General features: G+C 40.3%; 1 protein-coding gene across 1 annotated transcript in view; it reads right to left on the bottom strand.

Moving 5' to 3' along the window:
* Tbca (tubulin folding cofactor A) overlaps positions 1-21857 on the bottom strand; it is a 76459-nt gene extending 54602 nt beyond the window's left edge. Inside the window, exon 1 of the mRNA XM_045134234.1 lies at positions 21722-21857. Within this exon, the coding sequence (XP_044990169.1) occupies positions 21722-21774 (53 nt within the window). The 5' untranslated portion in view covers positions 21775-21857. The remainder of the gene's footprint in view (positions 1-21721) is intronic.
* Between the last annotated feature and the right edge of the window lie 3733 nt (positions 21858-25590).

Genomic DNA, 25590 nt, shown 5'->3' with positions numbered 1-25590 from the left:
GTAAAAATATTTGCAATTACATAGATAGTACTGAAGAAAATTATAGCCTTACAAACAGTAATTTTAAAAAAAATCAAGTCAAGGAACCATTACTTGTTAACATTCTTCCAAAATATTCTGGAAAATGTACTTATAGCATACCAGTAAGAACCAGAGATAGCAAGTGTATCAAAAGCTTAGAAAACAAATATCAAAGTGCTAGTTTTTCTTTAAAAGGCTAATGTCGATTAACAGCTTAAAACAGGGCACAGTAGGGGGTTAATATGTTGTTGTCAGAATCACTTTCATCAGTTTAAGTATCTATTAGTCCTTATTAGCAATGTGCTGGCAAGACGCTATTGGCCTTTTGAGGTGTTCCACCCCCCCCCCCCATTTCTTCTTCGATTTGGTCAGGTAGATACTTTGGCAATAGTACTTGAAACATGAAGTCACAAAGTTTAAGTTTATATTTTTGTTAGATTTTTGCATTGTACCTGAGTTTTCTCCTTTTAGAATTATATTGCTAAGTGAAGTATTAAAAATATTCAGTGTATCTGTATGCCTAACTTGATTTTATAATTTTCTTTGTTGCTTAATTTTTGAAACATAAGTCTTACTATGTTTCCATGGCTACTCTTGAACTTTTGGGTTCATATGGTGGTCTTGGCCAAACCTTTAAATAAGCTGGGACTACAGGCCCCACTATATTCAGCTTAATTTTTTTCTATTCATTTACTTGAGGAGGAGAGGAGAGGAGAGGAGAGAAGAGAGAGAGGGAGAATGGGCATGCCAGGGCCTCTAGCCACTGCAAACAAACACCAGACACTTGCATCATCATATGCATTTGGCCTGTGTGGGTTCTGGGAAATCAAACCTGGGTCCTTAAGCTTTGCAGGCAAGTATCTTAATGGCTAAGCCATCTCTCTAGCCCTTAATTTTTTTTTTTTTTAAATAATCAAAGCATTCTCCAACATTTCCCCAAGAGAAAGAAACCAAAATGTATCTTATAGAAACTGAGGCAATTCAATTCACATGCAAACCCTGCAAAGGGAGCTCATTGACAGGGAACTGTCTACTAACAAACACAACAATGGTTAATCTTGGGATACCACAACTTACTATTTAAACATTAGTTCAGGACTGGGAATGCAACTCAGTAGTACACTGATTACCTGGCATCATGAAACCCCTGGGTTTAGTCCCTAGCACTGCACACACAAGAACATTATAATAAAACAAATTTTAAAACCTCAAACTTCAAAGACAAAAGTTTACTGTGCGTAAAGTTAAGGTCCAAACTTTGGGAAAAAAAAATCTGAAACAAAAAGGTAGGGGAGATGGCTCAGCAATTAAAAGTGCTGCTTGCAAAGCCTGCCAGCCTGGACTTGACTCCCCAGCAGGTAAAGACAGACTCACAGAAACCCTGGAGTGCCCAGATATACATACATACACACACACCCAAGCAAGTAATTTTATTTTATTTGAGAGAGAGAGAAAAATAGAGAATGAGCACACCAGGTCCTCTAGCCACTGCAAAATAACTCTAGACACATGTACCACCTTGTGCATCTGGCTTTACGTAGGTACTGGGGAATCAAACCTGGGTCCTTAGGCTTTGCAGGCAAGCACCTTAACCATTGAGCCATCTTTCCAGCCTCTGCAAGCTAGTAATTGTTTAAATCTACAAAAGTTAACTATAAAAACACAACCCAACAATTTGAAACCAAAAAGTCATTCTGAGGAATCCACATTTATGGGTAGAGCCTGAGGTCACTAATCCTAGCTCTACCAGTAACTAGCTGGGTAATTCCGAGAAAAGTTACCACCTTTGTGGGGAGACAAAGTGATAGGACAGCCATAAATAATGAGCCTATGTAAGAATCTCTAAGGGACATCTCTATGTCCATTGTACAATTTAGTTTGTAAAGGGAAAGATTTCCTCCTTTTGTGACTATCTTCACAAACGAAATTAAATAGCTTTCATATCTGTGGGCCTAATCTGTTCTTATAATTTTTAGTAATAAAGCACCACTGGTGTTAGCCTCACATTGCTGGCAGAAAACACTTGACCAAGAGCAACTCATGGGAGAAAAGGGTTTATTTTGGTTTATGGACTCTAAACACGTCATGAGGTCAGGAAAAACTGATGGCATGAGCAGAGAGTGGACATCACCTCCTGGCCAGCATCAGGTGGACAACAGCAATAGGAGAGTGTGCCAAACACTGGCAAGGAGAAGCTGGCTACAATATCCATAAGCCCACCCCCAATAATACATCATCTCCAGGAGGCTCCAATTCCCAAAGTGCCACCAGCTGGGGAACTAACATTTACAGCACAAGTTTATGGGGGACATATGAATCAAACTATAATACCTTCCTAGAAAAACTAAATACTTGGGCATTTTTATATTGTTTTAGTTTCAAGACCACCAGGCCATTAATCTGCATGCTAAAAAAATTCTATATTAAGTCATAAGGAGAACTGCAAATTGTTAAAATTGTTTTTTTTAAAAAAACTTTATTTATTGATTTGCTAGATGAGGGCAAGAAGGGCACACTAGGGCTCCTTGCCACTGTCAAACTAACTAGATTCATGTATGTCACTTTGTGGACACTGGGGAACTGAACCCAGGCTGGCAAACTTTGTAAACATGTTCCTTTAATCACAGCCATTTCCCCAGCCCTTTAATACAAGGTAATCTGCTAATGTCTCTCAATATTTACAATACTATTTGAGCCAGCAAATATACTTGTATAAATTTATTCTGTACACATACCTACATATTGAATGCAGCATATAGAAATATACCAGAAATAAATTTTTTTTTAATTTTTTTTTAAATTTAATTTATTACTTTTCTTTTCAGTAAATACAGGCAGTTTGGTACCATTATTTAGGCTCATCTGTGAACTACCCCCTCCCATTAGACCCTCCTTGTTATTGAAAATGGGTCGTGCATTGTGGAGTTAGCCCCCAGTTATTAGTATGATAAATGTCTCTGAAAATCATGACCCAACATGTAACTCTGACATTCTTTCCGCCCCCTCTTCCGCAAGATTTCCCTGAGCCATGTTGGGTTCATTTTTGGTCTGCTTCAGTGCTGAGGTGTTGGGGGCCTCTGAGGCTCTGGCTCTCTGATTTGGTAGGAGTTGATTTTTCTCTGCGTTGATCTCCTAAATAAATTTTTTAAAGCCCACCAGTGCTGGGGAGATGCGTAAGTGGTTAAAAGCACTTGCCACTTTTAAGCATGAGAGCCTCTTGGCCAGAGAACTTCAAGTTTGACTCCCCTGAACTCCCATAAAAAGCTAAGCATGGCCAAACACAGCTGTAACCCCAGCCCACACACACCAAAAAATAAGTCTTTCCAAAAAAATGGGGGGAGGGAGGGCTGGAGAGATGGCTTAGTGGTTAAGGCACTTTCTGGCAAAGCCAAAGGACTCAAGTTCAGTTCCCAACTACCCACATAATGCCAGATGTACAAGGTGACACACATGTTTGGAGTTCATTTGCAGTGGCTAGAGGCCCTGGCATGCCCATTCTCTATCTGCCTCTTTATCTCCTTTCTCAAATAAATAAATAAATAAATAAAATATTTAAAAAATTTTAAAAAAAAAACAGCTAGGCCTGGTGATGCACACCTTTAATCCCAGCAATTGGGAGGCCGCAGTAGGAGGATCACTGTGAGTCTGAGGCCAGTCTGAGATTACATAGTGATTCAGGTCAGCCTGGGCTAGTGTGAGACCCTACCTGGAAAAAACAAACAAAAAGACTAGAACAATTCTTTTCACAAACAAAAGCCAAAGTTGGCTTTTTAGTTCATTTCTATTTAAGCTACTACTAGAAATGTTAGGATAATTTAAACAGAGTAATATGAATGCAGAAAATAGGGCTAAGGATATAGCTCCATCGGTAAAGTATTTGCCTTGCAAGCATGAGGAACTGAGTTCAAACCCCACTACCCACACAAAATGCTGAGAATGGTGGTATACGTTTGTAATTCCAGTAATGGGGAGGTAGAGACTAAAGGCCAACTCCAGTCCAGTGAGAGACCCTGTCTTGGAAGAGGTATACAGCATTTCATTCTCTGGCCTTCACACACATGTGCACCTACACACACAACATGTGCATATATTAAAAATAAATGACTGCAGAAATAAATTTTGAAAGTTATCTATTTGCTAATTTCAATTGAAAGCATGTAAGAAATCAACACCCTACTCTTCATTGTAATGGTGATGCTGGGGACAGGTAACTAAGAAGACTAAGGGTATGTGCATTTGCTAGTGTGACATATAAAATATATGGTATTGGGCATAAAAGTTTAAACACTATCCACAAAGAATTCAATCTTTGGGCCTGGAGAGGTGGCTCAGTGGATAAGAGTGCTTGCTGCATAAGCAAGAGGGCCTGAGAGAGTCTAGGATAGCCCAAGTTTTAAAAAAAAAGGGGGGTTGCTGGAGAGATGGCCTAGCAGTTAAGCGCTTGCTTGTGAAGCCTAAGGACCTCGGTTCAAGGCTCGATTCCCCAGGACCCATGTAAGCCAGATGTACAAGGTGGCGCACACATCTGGAATTCATTTGCAGTGTCTGGAGGCCCTGATGTGCTATTCTCTCTCTCTGTTGCTCTCAAATAAATAAATTTTAAAAAACAAAAAAAAAAATTTTTCAAGGCTAGGCATGGTCAAATGTGTCTGTAACCCTAGTTCTGTGGGAGGTGGAAGTCAAAGAATCTCTGCTACTTGCTGGTCAGCTAGCCTGACCAAAAACAGCAACTCCAGGCTCAACAGAAGATTCCACCACAAGGAAATAAATTGGAAAAGCAAAGCAGAGGACACTTGATGTTTTCCTCTGATCTCCACACACATGTGTACGGGTTGTATGCATATGCACACACACATGAATACACTTTATAGACCTATACTACAAACAATACACATACATGTCCCCCACCATAAAAAGAATTCAATCTTTCTCTAGAAATTCTATTCCAAACCTAAAAATTAAGGTACCATAAGTCAGAATTACAATAACAGCAAGGAAAAGAATCAGATCCTGACCATTGCAGTTCTAGGGCAGCTTTTGGGAGGGAGCTTCCAGACTCCATCTACAGGCCTCCCTCATTCTTCAGGCAGCCTGGAATTGAGCACACAGTCCTGGGAATAGGTGGGGTTGTCCTTTCCTAGGACTCCCATTCTCTCTACCAGAACAGCCTGGACTGCGTAAGGTGAAAAATGTACAGAGCAGAGTCAAACCCCACTACCTACAGTATGATTACAGGGCTGGAACCTTATACCTTCTTTTTCCTTTCTTTAGGAATGCTTATATAAATAAAGACAAATAAAATAATGTAATTTTTTTCCAAAATGAAAACTAAACAAAAGTTTTATTAGTAGAGTAAAATTAAGGAGTACATTAAGAATTTGAGAAGAGAGCTAAGGATAGTTCAGTCAGTAAAGTGCTTGCTGAATTCAATCCCTAGAATCCACATAAAAAGCCAGGCTTGGTGGTATATGCTTGTAATCCCAGCATTGGGGAGGCAAAGTCAGGTGGATCCTTGGGGGTTGCTGCCCAGTGTAGCCTACTTGGTGAGTTCTAGGTCAGTGAAAGACCCTGACCAGATAAATAAATAAATAAATAATAAATAAATAAATATAGTGGGTGACATGAAAAATGGCACCCAAGGTGGTCCTCTAGCCTTCAGAGGCTAGCACACATGTGCACATGTGCCCTCCCCCACATGCACCTGTACACATAAACAAATCACACAAAGAATCAGAGATGATAAGGATCCATGAAAGTAACTCTCTTTGTGCAGTTTAAAATCTAAAATGTATAATCTTTTATACATTTTATAATGGTTCTGTCGTGGATTAATTACTTGTTGACCCTGAAAAATTTACATACGAAGTCCTAATCCTCATGTAATGATATCAAAATGAAAGGCCCTTAATAGGACATATGCCATGAAGGTAGATCCCTCACTGATGTCTTTATAAAAGAGACTCCAAAGAAACCTGGAGATCTGTTTCCACCATGTGGGAATACAACAAGCAATCTGCAACCTGAAGAGGCCCTCAACAGCACCTAACCATATTGGCATCCAGACTTCCAACCTTTGTAACAGTGAGCATTAGACTTTTGTTTTAATCCACCATGTCTGTGGCACTGTTGAAGCAGCCCAAACTGACCAAGACAGCATTATCTTGTCAAGTGGAACATTCAACACTTTAAAATCCAGCAATTCCATCCCTAATGGATATACTAATGAAAAATTCTTGTATATTATTACAGACACATGAATAAGAATGAAAACAGAAACACAGTGAGTAACTAGAACAATACAAATGCTACCCACTGGTACAAAAGTGGATAAACTGTAATATCTCTATAGAGTGGAAAACTATACAACTATCCAAGCAATCATACTGCACATGCATGCAAATAAAATGCCTGAATCCTACCAAAAGTGAGTACAAAGTAAGTCCCAAAAAGAGAAACCCTAAAAAATTTACAATTCAGTAATACACAAATAGTAAAGTTATATTTTAAAAAGGTAATAATCAACATATTAAACAGTATTAAAAAGCTAATTCATACTGACTGTGGTGGCACACGCCTTTAATCCAACATTTGGGAGGCAGAGGTAGGAGAATTGCTGTGAATTCAAGTCCACCCTGAGACTACATAATGAATTCCAGGTCAGCCTGGGCTTGAGTGAGACCCTACCCCAAAAAACCAAAACCAAAACCAAAAAAAGAACAGCATGAAATTAGTTGTTTCTATTTTAGTTCTTATGCTAGTGGTGGAGTAATTAATATAAACTATGATTTTCCAGGAATCTCATCCAAAACCTCATTTACAGTAAAAGTTACATCCTAAATCTTTGTGCAACCTTGCATCAGGGTGTGGCACCTCCTGAGCCACCCTATAATAACAATTATCAAGGAAGGGATAGAAGTAGGGAAGGGCAGGGTCCCTGAAATCTCAAAAGGCCACCTCCAAGACACTTGAAATGTAACTCTTAGAGAAGCAAGCCCACATCCATGATCTCAAGTACTTTTATTCTTTCTGAGCATTTTTTTCCTAATCCTCTGCTTATTAAAATATCTAATAAAATCTACAACTCTGGCTCTTTACAAAAATTCTTTCTAGTATCTATGCCACAAATCCTGGTTTTAGCCTGAGTTGAGGGCCCTCGAAATCTTGAAAAACTCCTCAGGCTGTTGAGAGTGCCAGGATAGAACCATGCTTTAGTCCCCTTACTGTTAATAAGCAATTCCTCATCTTCTACTTAAATTAACTGAAAATTTCAAGCTTTTCTGTTTTTCTCATTTCTCAAATCACTGCTAGTCACTCCAATTTAAATTCTCCATTTCAAACAAGAAAACATGCAGCCTGACTTTATATGGATCTTGACTGTACACTCAAATTGCATCCAATTTTTAAGAGTTGTACTGCTACATACTAGACATCATGTTAAAGGTACATAAACTTGAATAAAACTGTCTTGTGCTCCTATGAGCTAACAAAACTATATTCCTCTCAAAGTGTTATTAGGAGAACATATGAAATTACACAGGGCCTGTAAACATAAGAATTCGAGGGGCTCCTGCCTACATTCATGTTGAGTCTTTCATGTACCGAAGTGCTTACCGTTCTAGTGCAATGAATGGTTCTTAAACTCTTCCATTCCAAATACCTTTACATAATATTTTAAAAAATATTGAGGACCCCAAAGAGCTTCACCATATGTAAATTATATCTGTTAATCATGACTGGATTAGAAATTAAAACAAAATTAAGAAATATTTATGGACACTGATTTTTTTAATTAAAAACTTAAATATGGGCATGGTGGTGCACACCTTGAAACCCAGCACTCAAGAGGCAGAGGTAGAGGAATCACTGTGAGTTCGAGGCCACCCTGAGACTACATAGTGAATTCCAGGTCTGCCTGATTTAGAGACCCTACCTTGGAAACACACACACACACACACACACACACACAGAGAGAGAGAGAGAGAGAGAGAGAGAGAGAGAGAGATTGGATATATTTGTTCAGTTACTTAAAAATAACCAAATGTACTGATATGTTAAAATAGCATTTTATGAAAAATATTTTTTAAAAACTAAAAACAATGGGCTAGAGAAAGGGTCAGTAGTTAAGGCACTTGCCTGCAAAGCCTAAGGGCCCAGGTTTAATTCCCCAGTATCCACATAAGCCAGATGCACCAGTTGGTGCATGTGACTGGAGTCAGTTTGCAGTGAGAAAAGGCCCTGACCAGGAGAGGTGACTCACACCTTTAATCCCAGCACCTGGGAGGCAGAAGTAGGAAGACTGCTGTAACTTTAAGGCCACCCTGAGACTACAGAGTGAATTTCAGGTTAGCCTGGGCTAGAGTGACACTCTACTTCAAAAAAAACAAAAAAATAAATAAAATTAAAATACAATGAAGGCCCTGGAATACTTATTATCTATCTGCCTTTCCCTCTCTCCTAGTTCTAAGATTATGTTTACATACATATATACTCCATAAATTCCCTAAGGACACAGACCAAATCTTTGCTATTTTAAATTTCTCTGCCAATATTACCTATTACTCATTAAGGTTTCAATGTATTTCCAATGCTTCAAAAACAGTAACAATCTCTGACAATGGGTACTATACAGGCACAATAAATCCTCTTGGGTGCCACTACATGGTAGGATTGAGACAGGACAGAAAGATGGAAAATTATGGGGACATGAGAAGTAAAAGAAGCTCCTCACCCCAAAGGCTGGGTGAAGCCTCTCAAAAGCAGAGAAGCAAGGACTCCAGCATAATTACCAACTGCTTAAGGCTTTTTTCCCTTGTCAACTATAAACCTGTCATTTCATAGGAGTCTCATCAAAAACTCCATAAACAGGGAAAGGGTATGTACTAAACCCCCTGTGCAGCCCTAGTAGCTTTTGGTTTTATCAGATTATAATTCAAACCAAGGCATCTCCAGAGTCAACCTGTAATCTCACTTAGAGAAAGAGAAACAGGAAAAAAAAAAATGGGTATGTAATTTGAGAGCCACCGAAATAGTATACATGGCTAATGCTACAATTGGTTGTGATTCACCCTTAAGGAGCCTGAAGCCATTTTATCTTACTTTCTGTTATTCTTCCTTAGGAAGACATACCCATACTCAAGTATGTTACTTTCTGACTTTGAGTGTCTATCTTGGTCCTAACCCTCATGCTTAATTTAACCCTATATTAAAATACCTTTAAGGGCTGGAGAGATGGCTTAGTGGTTAAGGCACTTGCCTGCAAAGGCAAAGGACCTAGGTTCAATTCTCAGTACCCACATAAAGCCAGATGCACAAGGTGGTGCATGCATCTGGAGTTCATTTGCAGTGGCTCAAGGCCCCGGTGCACCAATTCTCTATCCACTTCTTTTCTCTCTTTCTCAAATAAATAAATAAATAAAATATTTATCTTTAAGAAAATCTCCAACTCTGCTTCACACAAGCCCTTCCTGAAATTTTTTTCTGCATCAAATCCACAAATCCTGGGTTTGCCTAAGTTCAAGGCCTTAAAAGTCTAGAGAAACTCTTTGGCTTGCTGAGCCAAGTTTCTGAGCTTGCATTGCTGACAGGATGACTACAGACAGCAATAACATGCTGTATATTCCAGAGGCTAGAAGAAAATATTTTGAAAATTTTCAGCACAAAAAATGATGTTTCAGAATCTGTTTAGCCCAATTTATAATATAATGCAATATATTTATGCATTGGAACATTACCAAGGACATTATTAGCATGCACAACTTTTATGTTTTTGTGTATCGGCTTTAAATAACATTTAAAAATAGCTAATAGAAAGGATTTTGAATATTTTGAAACAAATGGTATTTGAGGTGATGAATATAATGATTAACATATGTATGCACTGAGACACTGTACCCCATAAATATGTATATTATGTGACCACTAAAAATAAAATTATTTATCAAAAGGAGAGTTTGTTGGCAGTGGCTAGAGGTATGTCCATTCTTTCTTTTTCTCTCTCTCAAATAAGTAAATGAAAAGAAAAAAAAATTTTAAGTAAACCTGAAATGACAGCACTTATTTATGCACCCTCATAATTTAACAATAGGCAGTTAAACACAAACACACATACACCTTATTCAACTAGTATTAAAGAGAAAGTGTTTTGGCTTCAGGTAAATCACAGACAAAGGTGTGTGACACATGTGTGTATGTGCCCTTGCGGTGTCTCACATACTCACCTGCAGTGGCTGGAGCAGAGTATCAGGTGTCCTGCTCCATCACTCTTCTGTCTCGACTTGTTTGGGCCAGTCTCTTACTCATATTGTAGCTTGCTATTTTTACAAGCCTGAACAATTCCCTGGTCTCGGCTCCCCTTACAGAACTGGGGTTATAGGTGTGTGAGGTCACACCCAGCTGTTTTACCTCGGATCTGCAAATTCTAACTAGGGCCCCTCATGCTTGTACAGGAGGCACACTTAGTTACTGAGCCATCTCTCCAGCTGAAACTTTGTATTTTAATAATTGAAAAAATATCTACAGGAGACTAATATTTACAAAATATTAGCTGCTATAAAGTTGCTAATTTTAATGTAAATCCTTGAATAAAATATGTTTTTAGATCTCTTATATTAACCTGGAAGTATGTAGTTATTATAGTGGCTGTTACAGCTGTTCTTTCTCTTTTATTTTTCCATTTTTAAGTCTCTTACTTAGGAAGCAAATGTTTACTTCGAGCCTCTTGTATGAACTTTTTCCTATCTTCTATTACTTCTTGACTTAGTTAACAAGTATCCATTACATGCTTATTTTGTAAATTATTATTATATTTACTGAGGAAAGGAAGGCCACTCATGTGACTAGAGATCCCATGTGGAGGGCCTGGAAAAACCGTGGAAAGAAAAGGAAAAAGCTCAAGGAGCTCCTGCCATGTGGGGAGCTGGGTGATAAAGGAGCCCATGTGGAGAGTAAGGGCCAGGGGGACCTCCTGGCTAGGCCTGGGCAGAGCCAGCCCAGGCCCAGCCAAGGGAAAAACTCACCCACATCTGGAAATTCCCAAGTGGTCAGAAAGCCTGCCCTCCTCTTGCAAAGGTGTTTACAACCTTATAGTGGTGGGCTATCTTCAGGCTCAGGTGAACCAGAGGGACAGCTGGTTGGTTAGGGCTAGGGGCTGTCTTAGGAAGAGGCAGGTCCTGACACCAAGTTCCAGGGGTTGAACTTGATCAGCCACAATTTTTAAATTCTATGAAAGACCACCCTCCCAGGAGGGGTCCTAGTTGTTTATGGAAAAACAGATCTAGGGAACTAGGCAAGAGGTAAGAGGTAGACTTTCTTGCCTTTTTTGTGTTTTTTACTTCCAGGGGCCCAGTCACCCTAACTGTACCCTTCTCATTCCCCTCTCTCATGCCAAGACACTCTAACTGCTATTAAGAGGACAGGGGGCAATAATGTCAGATCTTGGACTGCTTCTAGCTGAATGCAGGTATAGAAATATGGCAGTTAGAGAGTCTCTCCCAGAGGGGGAACTAGTCTAAAAAAACCCCAAAAGTGTGTTGATGGAGTGCAGGAAGAAAGTAGCCCTCTGATTTAAGCAACCCTTGGTCACAGTCATCCATATATATTTCAACTTTGAAAGTAAACATTTTGACATGTGTGGTTGGTTATATTCCTTATTGTAGAATCAGAACTATTAAGTGGACCAATATGCCTTAAGACCTTGTTTCCATTTTGGAAAGCTCCTGTTGTGTTACTTAATAGGCCATTCATATACTATTTGAGCTATCCCTTTACCTTTGGCTACACATTTCTCTCTGAGTGTTTAAGACCAAGCAGGTAGCCAAATTTTAATCAAGGATTAATTCTGGAGGTCACTAATGGCTCTCCAAAGGAGATTTTGGGACTCAGGAGTAGCCCTATAGCTTCTCCAATATTGGTGTTATCTGTTAGAATGAGTCAGTACCATGCTGGCCAAGTAGTTTTGCCTTCTTTGGGAAGCCAGGACTTATTTTTCCTCAGTTGTGACTCTCCTGTACACTGATTTGTTTGTTTGTTTGTTTGTTTCTGGGTCTCCATATCCTCCCTGATCAGGAAGATAGGTGACTTACCAGGGGGCCAGTGTAGCAGTGTCTCATCATCTGCAGTGGCCTCATGACCTGGGAGCAGGGACCAAAATATTGGCCTTTTTAGCTCCAATGACTCCAACTGGCTTTGGCTTCTACATAAGTTACTAATACACTTGTTATGCCAACCTGGATGTATGTACATATATAGCACATTTAATTACTGAAACAGATCTAGTTAAAGAATGGTACAAGAGCTTAAAGTCTTGTTGTACAACCTTTTAAGTTTCATTGTACATGCCTATCTTAAGAAAACCATTGACACCATCCCTTTGGTCTTTTAAAAGATGATCAATGTTCAACCTTAAAAAAACCTTCACATATTCTGATATAATGCAGAGTCCTTAAAGCATTTAGCAGCCTAGATTTGGAGATGAAAATTATATTACTATGCTACTGTACTAATATACTTAGTTCAACTACATTTCAATAGAGTTATACGTTTCAAAGGTTTGTAGAGTACATGGATTTCAGGCAATGAGCTTCATATTAAAAGTACAGCATTAGTGGCTAGGGAGACAGCACTGTGGATATAGGTACCTGCTTCACAAGCCTGGAATTCAGATCAATGCCACCCACTAAAGCAGACTCAAAGTGGTGCACATGTCTATAATTCCAATGTCACTACAACAATAAGAGGCAGAGTCAGGAGAATCCCAATACTTGTGAGCCAGATAGCCTGGCTTTCCCAATAGAACACCTGAAAGGCCCTATTTCAAACAAGGTGAAAATAGAGGACCAACACCCCCAAGGTTATCCACTTACCTCACACACACCATGGAATGTGCACACCCATACACATACACACACACACACACACCAAACACATAATATAAACACACAAAAAGCATAGCATTTATGTTTACAACTTGAAGAACATTTACTGAAATACTACTGCCTTCTTGTTCCAGTATCCTTTGCAAACAAAAAACATCAGGTTAGCGCGGGCACGCACACACGCACACACACACACACACACACACATATGCAAAGACGGAGGAGGGAGAGAGAACCTATAAAATATTTCTTCAATGCTAGTCTTATAAACCAGAGAACTCAGTTTAAAACAGAACATTAAAGAAGAATTTTAAAGAACATAATCTAGCATTAACATTATAGGAATGGATCTAAAATTATAGATCTATGCTGCTCTCATTCTTGGCTAGAGATTCTGCTTTCTACAGATGACAGCAGATATTGGGAAGACCCATGACAATAATAAAGCCAACAGCCTACCACGAGATGAGACATTACAGAGGAAATAGCAAGAGTATGGCTTTCAGAGCTAACCTGAGAACCTCCTTCCAAGGAGATGGTAGTAGACACTGAGGAGACTCAAAACTCATCAAAGCAGAAAAATCAGCAGCTAAAAGCTCCAGTAAAGGAGATTTGTAACATGTCTTCCAAGACTCAGACAGGATTGTGGAAGAGGGGGTAGAAGGAATCTAAGAGCCACAGGGTAGGAAGGAGTATCCTGAGGTACTGTCTTCCCCACAAAGACTGACTGATGCATTCATGACCCCACAGTGAACACTGATAACTCCACTAAGGAGGGTCCTCAGTGGAATGGGGGTGAGGGAGAAGGAACATGAGAGTAAAACTTAGTGGGAATATGGCCAATATGCAGTATGTTCATAAAGTGAAGCTCAAAAAAATTTTAAGCATTGTTTTTCTATTTTAAAAATATTTTATTTTTGTTTATTTGTTTAAGAGAGAGAGATACAGAAATAGGCAGGTAGATACAGAGAATGGGCACACCAGGGCCTCCAGTCACCACAAACAAACTCCAGATCTGTGTGCCCCCTTGTACATCTGGCTTACATGAGTCCTGGAAGGTCCAACAGGTCCTTTGGCTTTGCAGGCAAGTGCCTTAGGCTGTTAACCATCTCTCCAGTCCCTCAATTTTCTTTTTATAAAAAGTACAGATAGCTGGGCGTGGTGCTGCATGCCTTTAATCCCAGCACTCAGGAGGCAGAGGTAAGAGGATCACCGTGAATTCGAGGCCACCTTGAGACTCCATAGTGAATTCCAGGGCAGCCTGGGCTACAGTGAGACCCTACCTCGAAAAAACCAAAGAACGAAACAAAAAAAAAGTACAGATAAAAATAAGGAAATAAAATTACAGGAATGCCTTATAACAGTGGTGAATCATTTATAGATTTTGGAAGTAGAGCTCTCTAAAACTCATTCAGCTATTCTTTACTCCAAATAAACTTAAGTACAGTAAAAAGTACAACTGGGCATGTCTCAAGGTGTTAAAGATACAGATACAAAGTATTTATGCTGCTAAAGGACAAGAGAACTGAAACATAAATGAAGCATTTTTGCTGGGATTTACAAGTAGGGAACCACTCGGTAGTAGAAAGATAGCTATTACAAAGCCCTATGAATTACTTAAACATTTCCTTCTCCACAGCCAATCAGTGAATAGGACAAACAACTAAAACCAAGCCTTTATCACAACTTAAAAGAAAGTGTGATTGTCTCTCCTTGAAGAAGCCATTCATCGTGTAGTCTTCTGTTGTCTTGTTATACATCCTTAGACAACTAATAATGGTACTGCCTTGGTAAGAAATAGCACATTTAGCAGCTGATTAGGTCTTCATGGTGAATGGGGTTTTATAAATTGCTTCACATAGCAACGGATCTTTTTTAGCCCATTTTCCATGTGAAGGCACAACATTCAAGGTACCACTTTGCTATCAAAGACCAGGCCCTCACCACCTGCTGCTGAGCCCCTTGGTCTAGGGGTTCCCAAATTCTAAAACTGTGAAAAATAAAATTATATTATTTATATATTAGTCTTGGATATTTTGTTACATTAGCAATAAGCATACTCAAATAGAAGTTGATGACTGCAGTTAATATACAGTAAACATTTGATACATATCAGGCATTAGGCCAAGTATTTTACATGATTATTTTATTTTCCTAATAGCAATAGGAAAAAGACACTGTTGTTAACTCCATTTTTCTAGCTAAGATAGCTAAGTTACTTTCCTAGGGCTAAATTTGTAATAATTAATGAGTAGAGCCTGACAATAGAATAACAAGAGTAACTATGAGACTGTTAATACATAAATTGTTTCAGTGGCTTTCAGCTACTTGTTAGGCCAAGTGTTATGAGCATGTAAGGACCAGCATATGGTCCAGGGCCAGGTTAGGAGAAACAAGTTTGTTGTGAGAGTAAAAAATGCAAAGTCAAAGCTTGTAAGCAAAACTAAGTCTAACTGTGTGCAGTGACGTAGTAGAGATTAGCAGATGTGTGTGTGAAACTATTAGATAAGCATTGGAAGGTATAAAAACCCCAGCTGCTCAACAACCATTGTCTCAGTCTCCCCGACACTATGACTGACTGAAAGGTTACTCAGCAGTCCTGGCTGAGACCCCCCGCGAGAAGCATCACCGATCCGAATTCATCAGCCCGACACTCTGTCCGAACGCTGTCCGAATGATCATCCGTAAGCCAGAGCACTAGCTTACGCCAGCGGACCAAGACTCAGCTTGAAGCGCAGCAAACCGAAAGTAAAACGTCGCAGCTTGAACCCCGCGTTGGTCAGGTCGTAAAACGTCGCAACTCAAATCTCGTGTTGTCAGGTCGTATATATGTTAGACTCGTTAGAAATATTCTTGTGTTAGTAATGTAGTGATGAATATTATATTAGCTATAATATTATTTGTGATAGTTTGGACTTGCTTGTGTGTGACTTTCATCCCAGTAAACTTCTTTGCAAGTATACCAGTGTCTGAGTATCATTGGCCTTTGCCGGCGGAATCCTCTCAACCAATCATCTTTGAGAGTGCTCCAACAGCCAAGTTAAAAGGCAATATAGAGAAATTCTCATTCATTCATTTATCACAAGGAACATCATGCCAGATGTTTCAAAATCAGTAAAATATAAACTCTGAAGGAAGCTGCTAAATAAATGATGTCTGGGTCAGTCAGACCTATGATGAATTATTTTTTTTAAAATTGGGGGACTGGAGAGATGGCTTAGTGGTTAAGGCACTTGCCCGTGAAGCTTAAGGACCCAGGTTCAATTCCCCAGCACTAAACATAAGCCAGATGCACAAGGTGGCACATGCATCTGGAGTTTGTCTGCAGGGGGTACAGGCCCTGACATGCCCATTCTCACTCTGTCTGACTATCTCTCAGGTAAGCAAATAAATAATAAATAATTCCATTTTGGTACATAACCCTATCATGATAAGACATTATTATGTTCTACAAACATAGCATTGGAAATGCCAAACTTGATTAGAAAGATCAAACATCCAAGCATCTATATCCTAAGAATTGTATACTGCTTCTACTGACAAAATTTGCAACCTTACTATAAACTTTCAAAATTTTCTACCAAATAAGGTATGCAATGAAAAAAAAAAAATCACACAAAACACACACACTTCATTTCCACATTCAATTTGCATAACAATAGACTTGGGTGGAAAAACCACGGTATGAATGACCTTGGTGTTCTCCCTTTCCAGCTTGAAGAGACATATAGTTGCAGGTTGTTTAGCTCCTATGAGTCGGTGCTTGCCAAATAGTTGGCGGAATGTTGTGAAGTGATGACCACCTACAATCCACTTTGACACTGCCTCTAACCACCACTTTAGAAGTTATAGATATTCTCAAGGAACTAGCTAAATTTCAAAGTAAGATGGATATTCTGGCTGAACTTACGTCATGTCAAACCAAAGGAACACGACGCAGAAGAGGAAAAGACAAAGGTAGCAAAGCTTAAAGAATAATTTTCAAAGCTATGTCCTTAGCCTCTCCTGCATACTGTCCATACTTCTATCCATCAATACTTTAAATACAGAAGCCAACAAGCAGCTAAAGCTCAGAAAAAAACTTTATGTCTATCTACATACATATGTCACTAACATTTTTTACTTTTGATGTCAGTATTATATTAAGCTAATAATATAGAAATTTTACCTGCATTTTGCATTTTATTTTTAATTGTTGTTGCACAGTGTATTGCGTGCATTTACACTCCATACATATTTGTGTACAAGAAGTATAGATTCAAACAGGAAGATGACAGAGTTTGGAAAGAGTGCTTGTTTTATTAAGAAAAAAAAATCAATGCAATTTCCCCACAGATTCATGAAGTAAAATTCTATAATCAAGTCTTGTAGATTTGTAATTATGGTATGTCAGCTACATTTAAACAAGAGTGTTAAAAGATTGTTAAAGTTAAACTAACACAATTGCAGTGTGAATTGTCCTAGTCTCATTCTAATCTACTAATGTCACTTTCATTTAATCAGAAGAAACTATGGGCCAATGTCAGTGTTATTTCCCATACCTAACATCCTTTTCTCACACTGTACTTTAAATCACTATCAATCTAAAGTGATTATAAAAAAGATATATTTTTAAAGTATTTTTAACAATTAACTCACTCACCGGTAGGCTAGCTTAGCAGGCTTTATTGAAAGCAAGTTGGCTTTAAAGTTGTAAGTAACCTATATATCAAATGAATGAAAGCATTTTTTTTTCTTGAAGAATTTATTAAACTTACCACAAGTTTAGTTACAAACGTATTTTATAAACCAAAGCTTACTTGGAAACGTATAATAAATAAAAGTCATTTAGGGCATAGAGAGATGACTTAGCAGTTAAGGCACTTCCTACAAGGTCAACAGACCCAGGTTTGATTCCCTAGGACCCATCAAAGACAGTTGCACAGGTGGTGCATACGTTTTGGTTTGTCTGCAGTGGCTAGAGGCTATGGAGTGCCCAGTCTATCTGTCTCTTTCTCTCCTCTCTCTCTCAAATAAATAAATGAATAAATAAATAATTTTTAAAAATCATTTAGCTAAAATACCACATCACTGCCAAAGAAACAAGCCCATACTTTCTTCTACTTCAGTAAAGTATATTTTCTATATATTAATATAGGGAAAAAAAAGTTAATCCAGCATTTAAATCAAATTAAGGCCCAAGCACAAAAGTTGACAGTATACATATGTACTATCAACAGCCTCCAAATAAACCACAGCACTCACAAAATAGAGCTATGTTAGTAAGGTATAAAAGAGATGACTTATCATCCTGGCTTACCTGCAACTTGCCCAGTTTCATCACTGAATGTTCCACATCCTAAGAAACCCAAAGAAACCTAGTCCTAAGCACATCAAGACAAAGGAGTAACTCCTAGCTATTTGCAGACGTGTCTATGGTAGGTTCTTATAGTTATGTACTGATATAGAAAACTCTAGGGAATATTATGTGGTAGTTGCCTGGTAAGGCTGCCAGATTAGCCCTGACCCTACTACAGATACAAGCCTATTAATGTGTAGAAAATATAGGCCAAAATCTTAAAAATAAATAGCCACACCCACACCTATCAACTAATATCCACTACAAGCTAAGTATTCCTTATCCAAAATGCTGGGACTAGAAGTGTTTCACATTTTAAAGTTTTCAGAACCTGGAATGTTGTATAAATTTTGATCCATAATACAAAATTCTAAAATCTGAAATTTTTTCAGTTCATGTCAGCAGTCAAAATGGTCTGCATTCCTGAGCATTTTAAATATAAGACTGTCCAACTAGGGATGTTCAATCTGTATCAAATCACATGCTAACACAGGTTTGGCTTAGAGAAATGTAATGCAAATTACCCATTCAGCCTCCAATGCATAGACTCCCTTGGTTTCACACCCTGAATTAGCCCACAAAAAACAATCCTGTGGCTGACAGAATAGTTAAGAGCCAGAGCTAGGCACCAGGTTGGCCTCATTGCTGTCCAAGAAGGCTCTCCTCTTCATAGTGATCTACCTACTTTATTGAAACCCAGTTCAGAGACAGAACCGTCTGCTTTGTTACTACATAAGGCGCAAGGTTTCTCTAGGCTGAGGGCACTGAGACTTCTACCTATCTTCTACCTGAAACTCGCTTCTGCATCCCTTTCTACTATGGGCTAGCATCCATTAGACTACTTTACTGCCAGCACACTGAGCTGAACATTTTGTACTCTTTATCTTCCTGACACCAGCCACCAACAACTTTTTTTTTCCTGGTTTTTTGAAGTAGAGTTTCACTCTAGTCCGGGATTACCTGGAATTTACTATGGTCTCGAACTCATGGTAATCCTCCTACCTCTGCCTCCCAAGTACTGGAATTAAAGGTGTGCATCACCATGCCCAGCTCACCGCCAACTATTTATTGCCTATTTCCACAGCCACTTAACACTCAACCTCTGTCCAAGTTTCTTCCTACAATCTATAACTAGTACCTTACAAATCACTTCAAGTATTCTAGCAGAATTTTATTAGATACTGAACTCTAATAATCCATGCACCCTAGTACAACCTCCCCAAAATGAACTCTGAGACAAATATCTCTCAACCTTTGAATAAAACATAGAAGGAAACAGGGCATGAATGATGACTCTAACTCATTTCTTCCAAATGACAGATGTGATTTCTTGGGTAGAGACATGGCTCAATGAACAAAGTGCTTGCTACACAAAAGGCTTGAGTTCACAGCTCTGGCACCCCTGTACAATGCCCAGGCATGGTGGTATATACCTCTAATCCCAGCATTGGGGAGGCAGACACAGGTGGATCCTTAGGGCTCATTGGCTTCCTAGCCCAGGCAAATTGGTGAGATCTAGATTCAATAAGAAATCCAGTCTACAGACACCTTTATACATGGTGGGCCCACCACACACACATATGTATACCAACAAATAAATGAATAGTATGAAATGGAGCTATGGGAACTATTTGACTAGAAAAAAGAATGTTGAGAAGAAAAACTGTTTTTTAGCCCACTACTTTAAAAAATAAGCAGAATTCCTATCACAAAAGAAAGAATATATCGGAATCACAAGTATTTAGTCTCTAAAACTAAATTTGGAGAAATTAAGATACCTTTTAAAAATGTTATTCAAGGGCTGGAGAGATGGCTTAGCAGTTAAGCGCTTGCCTGTGTAGCCTAAGGACCCTGGTTCGAGGCTCAATTCTCCAGGACCCAAGTTAGCCAGATGTACAAGGGGGCGCACACGTCTGGAGTTGGTTTGCAGAGGCTGGATGCCCTGGCGCGCCCATCCTCTCTCTCTCTCTCTCATATGCCTCTTCCTCTCTCTGTCTGTCGCTGTCAAATAAATAAATAAATAATAAACAAAAACTTCAAAAAAAAAATGTTATTCAAAGGCTAAAGAGATGGCTTAGCAGTTAAAGTGCTTGCCTGAAAAGCCAAAGGACCTCAGTTCAATTCCCCAGGACCCAAATAAGCCAGATACACAACGTGGCACATGCATATGGAGTTCATTTGCAGTGGCTGGAAGCCCTGTCGTGTCCATTCATTCTCTCATTCTCTCTCTCTCTCTCTCTCTCAATCTGCCTCTTTCCCTCTCTCAAATAAATAACTAAAAACAAAAAGAAATTTTAAAAAATGCTATTCAGTTCCAATAATTATTAATAGAGAGCTGTATCTGCCTCATGTACTGCCCCCCCTTGGATAAGATAAATAAGCATTTTTTAAAAAAGAAGATACAACTAGTTAGGCAGAAGATGGAAAAAGCCATACTAAATTAGTTTTCAGGAAATAAAATAAATAATATTCATAGTCATAGTTATATGCCATTTTATAGTACTGAGGACCCACCACCAAAATGTCAACAGAAAAGGCACCTATGAAACAATTCCTATTAGTTTATATAGCAATGTTGAGATTGTATAGTATGAAAAAGTTTCATAAAGTAATAAATTTATTCAAGTACAAATTATGTCAAAATTAAATTCTGATAATGTTATCTGCAACTAGAAACCATACACTATTTTCTTGAAGTTTTACAAAGGTATTTGAGAATTTCTGAAAGCCTAAACTTAGTTCATAATTATGAGTTTTCTCTAGAATATGTAAAGCTGTAACTACTTGAACTGAAGCGTCTTATAATAGATTAGGTCACTAGGATAAGAAATGTCAAGGTCAAGTTATTTCACAGGATTTCCAATCTAAAACATTTTACAAAACACTCGGTTACTTCTGTCAAATATATGGTATGCTGACTAAAAAGGTCCTAAACAAAGTAAGTTTGGCAAGAGAACAGAAGCATGGACTGAGTGATGGTGTGGATTATTTAAATTTTTATGTCTCAAATCCGTCCTACTCTTATAGGACCGCCCTACTCGTAGAGTGATGTAACCAGCATCCCACAGCCTCTGGGGCGAGCTTTGGCTAGGCCGATCCGGGTTATGAAAGCCACAGAAGTTTGCCGAGAGCGCTGGAAGTTCGCGGGCCAAGCCGGGAGGTCACAGGACTCCGCCGCGGCCTCTCTGGCGAGGCCGGGAAGGTGTCGGGTCCCCCGAACCCCAGGACCCGTCGTGGCACCGCGGAGTTCTGCCCGGAGGCTCTCCACCTGCAGGCGGCGGGCGCCGAGGGCTGGGGCCGCGGCCCGTCCGCACCGCTCGGCGCAGCTCCCCGCGGCTGTCCAGCCCAGCGGCCGGGCCACGGCGCCCTGCGGCCCGTGGAGCTCCGCGCGAGGCCCGCACGCCCCGCCCCGGGCCTACGATCCAGCGGACTCCCGGGCCGCCGCGGGGCGGAAAAGGCGCAGAAGCCCTGCGTCTCCCGCGCTCCTTACCGCTTCACTACGCCGGTCTTGATCTTGATCTGCCTCACGCGAGGATCCGCCATGGTACCTCGAGCGCCGCGGGAAGGAAGGGCGGAGAACACGACACGCTGCGCAGCGCGCCCGCGCCAGGCGGCAACCGAGTGGGCGTGGCCGCCGTGGCCCTGCACATGCGCCGATCGCGCGGAGTGCCCGCCGCCCCGCCTCTCAGGCGCTGGCCTGCACTCGCTCCTGGCTGGGTGGCAGTGGGTACCTGAGGCCCCTTGCCACCACCTGCTCCCCTTGAGGACCCTGTTATCCTTTTCCTTGGACAGCCCTCTTACTTTGAACACAAGTTGCACTTTCTCTGCTCTCCACAGCCTAAATGTTTTGAGAAACGTTCTGTCCCCCAGATATTGGACAGGGCATTGCTTTGCAGGAATATCTGCTTAATGGACTGGGCGACCTAAAACCGAATTAAGGATTTTTTTTTAATTTTTATTTTTTAATTTTTTTTATTTAATTTATTAGTTTTCTTTTCAGCAAATACAGGCAGTTTGGTACCATTGTTTAGGCTCATCCATGATCTACCCCCTCCCATTGGACCCTCCTTGTTGATGTAAATAGGTCCTGCATTGTGGAGTTAGCCCACAGTTATTGGTATGATAAATGTCTCTGCATATCATGACCCAACATGTGACTCTGACATTCTTTCCGCCCCCTCTTCCACAAAATTTCCCTGAGCCGTGTTGGGTTCATTTTTGGTCTGCTTTAGTGCTGAGGTTTTGGAGGCCTTCGAGGCTCTGGCTCTCTGATTTGGTAGGAGTTGATTTTTCTCTGTGTTGGTCTCCTTCCCCTTTGTGCTGGTATCCGGTTCATCAGGAAAACATCACCCTTGCTTGTTTCGCCAATTGAAAGGACGGAATCTTTAATAGCACCACCAGCCTTAAAGCCGTAAGCCAAGACCAAGCAAGACTCCACACGTGTCACAAGCCTGTTCCAGTTATGCCAAATTCTTGTAAGCCTGGAGCACATGTTCAGGTTTAGGAGGAAATCTGAAACAAAAATATTATTTGGTGGGCGCTAAAGGTGGATTTAATTTGATTTTAAAAAGTTAAAGAGGGGCTGGAGTGATGGCTGAGTGGTTAGGATACTTTTCTGCAAAGCCTAAGGACTCAAGTTCGATTCCCCAGCACCCATGTAAAGCCAGGTGCACAAGGTGGCGCATGCATCTGGAGTTCATTTGCAGTGGCTGGATGCCCTAGCGTACCCATTCTCTCTCTCTCAAATAGATAATTACATAAAAATATAGTATTGGGAACTTCTCTCTTTAAAAAATTAAGGCAACATGGCAAAGCATATGCTGGGATCATCCAACACGCATATATTCGCCCAACAAACATTTAACACTTGCAATACATGCACAGCCTTAAGGATAACTAGGAAGCAAAAACAGACACCACCTCTAACACCCTAGGACTTGTCATCCCAAGGAGAATGGACATGAATCAAATGAAAACAAAATCCGCATTAACATTTCTGAGCAGGAAGTTCTCCCACTGCGGGGGTATTACCCAGTCTGTGGGATGAGGCATCCCTGCCTGAGCTGAGAGTTTAGGAGCAAGTGAGAGTCGTCTAGAAGAGAGGGAAGGAAAGACAGCTCCAGGAGGAGGGAGCCCTTTGTACAACAGCCCTGGCAAGGGAGGGGAGGGATGGAGGGGAGGATGGGGGACTGGAGCAGAGAGCCAGGTGGAATCTCCAGACCTTTGTCACTCAAGAACAAGCTCCTCATTAACAAGAGAATTCCAAGGAGCTCTTGAAAGGCTTTGAAGTAGGGTGGAGGGAAGCTGTCATTGTAAAAAAATAATAATAATTATGTTTTGAAAAGTTCTCTATTTAGCCTATCCCCTACATCCCCAGTGCATGACCTGTGTGCACGCAGTTTGTTTGGATGGTAATTCCACATAGGAACAAGGAGTGCTGAGGGAGAGCGAAAAGGGGAGGTGAGGAGGGGGGAAGTAGCTGTGTGGGTAGCCTGCAAAGCTTTGGGTTGGATCCCTAGCACCACCTAAACTGGGCAGGGTGTTAGTTTAGCAGAGGCTGGTCTCAAACACAGAGATCTTCCTACCTCAAGCTCTTTTTTTTTAAATTATTTATTTATTTATTTGAGAGCGACAGACACAGAGAGAAAAACAGATAGAGGGAGAGAGAAAGAATGGGCATGCCAGGGCTTCCAGCCTCTGCAAACGAACTCCAGACGCGTGCACTCCCTTGTGCATCTGGCTAACATGGGACCTGGGGAAGCGAGCCTCAAACCGGGGTCCTTAGGCTTCACAGGCAAGCGCTTAACCGCTAAGCCATCTCTCCAGCCTGAATTAAGGATATTTTTGCTGTCATTATCCTTTGTCAAATGGGGAAAGTGATCTGTGTTTAATGAAATAAAATACTGTCAGGCACACAGCCCCTCCCCCAACAAAAAGCTTGAGCTTTTCCCTTAAAAATGCAGATAGTGTGGCTGGGGAAATATCTTTTTTTTAAATTTTTATTTATTTATTTGAGAGCGACAGACACAGAGAGAAAGACAGATAGAGGGAGAGAGAGAGAATGGGCGCACCAGGGCTTCCAGCCTCTGCAAACGAACTCCAGACGCGTGCGCCCCCTTGTGCATCTGGCTAACGTGGGACCTGGGGAACTGAGCCTCGAACTGGGGTCCTTAGGCTTCACAGGCAAGCGCTTAATCGTTAAGCCATCTCTCCAGCCCGTGGGGAAATATCTTAATGGTTAAGGCTCTTGCCTGCAAAGCCTAATGACCCTGGTTCAATTTCCCAGTGCTCATGCAAAGCCAAATCGTTTGCAGCAGCTGGAGGCCTTAGTGTACTCATTCTCCAGATGTGTGTGCCCCTTGTGCATCTGGCTTACATGGGTCCTGGGGAATTGAACCTGAGTTCTTTGGCTTCACAGGCAAATACCTTAACTGCTAAGCCATTTTTCCAGTCCAAATAAAATATTTTTTAAATGCAGATAGTGTGACTTCCCAAGGAAATGACTCTAGCACTTTAAATAATCACCACTAGTGTATTTTAAATATTCAATATACAAAAATAGTTGAGACACACATAAGCATGAGCTTTTTGGTCAGAAAAACTGGCTTACATTAATAACTACATGACCCTGGCTGGCACCTTAACCTCCCTAATGACCTATTTTTCCTCTATAAAATGGAATAATAATGACCAGTTTACAGAGTAGGTATGTAGGTTAAACAATGCAGCTTGGGGCCTGAATATAGTAGATAATCAACAACTTTTGATTATTATATTTTCAAATTGTGACTTTAGGATAAAATGAAATTACCCCAGTGAACTCTAGCAGCCTATTCCTGTTGAAATTGCCCCAAGGAGTGCAGGTGTTGTCCCCTTTATTTCTTTATTTATATATCTATTTCCATCCTTCAGAGGTATCATGTAACTCTGTCTTTACTCTTCCTGACACTTGACATTATCAATTTCATATCACAGCTAGCTCTAGAATGCCCTTCAGTCCTATCAGTACAAAATCTTTAGTGAAAACCCGGGATCAAAACCAACCTCCCACAGAAAGTCCGTCATGACTGACCCCTGCCTGTGCAGTCCTCTGTGGATGCTTTGCAATCATCCAGTAGCAATTTTTATTTTGGGTGTGTTCATTTGGAAAACTATTATTTGGATTCTTTACAAGGGTTGTGCTCATCCTCCTAGTTGGATTATAAGCATCTTTACAGACAAGAATTTTATCCCTCATAAATCTTCTTCCCCAAACCTCCTTCTGTGCTCTGTACTCAGCAGGTGCTAAATTCAATAAATATATCTATACAGTTGGCTGGCACACTGAAATACAATTCTAAGTGACATGGTAGAGCTGTA

The sequence above is a fragment of the Jaculus jaculus genome, chromosome 14, assembly GCF_020740685.1.
Source record: "Jaculus jaculus isolate mJacJac1 chromosome 14, mJacJac1.mat.Y.cur, whole genome shotgun sequence".
NCBI classification, from domain to species: domain Eukaryota; kingdom Metazoa; phylum Chordata; class Mammalia; order Rodentia; family Dipodidae; genus Jaculus; species Jaculus jaculus.
The sequence above is the reverse complement of the archived record's forward strand: the minus strand, read 5'-3'. Positions and strand labels throughout refer to the sequence as shown.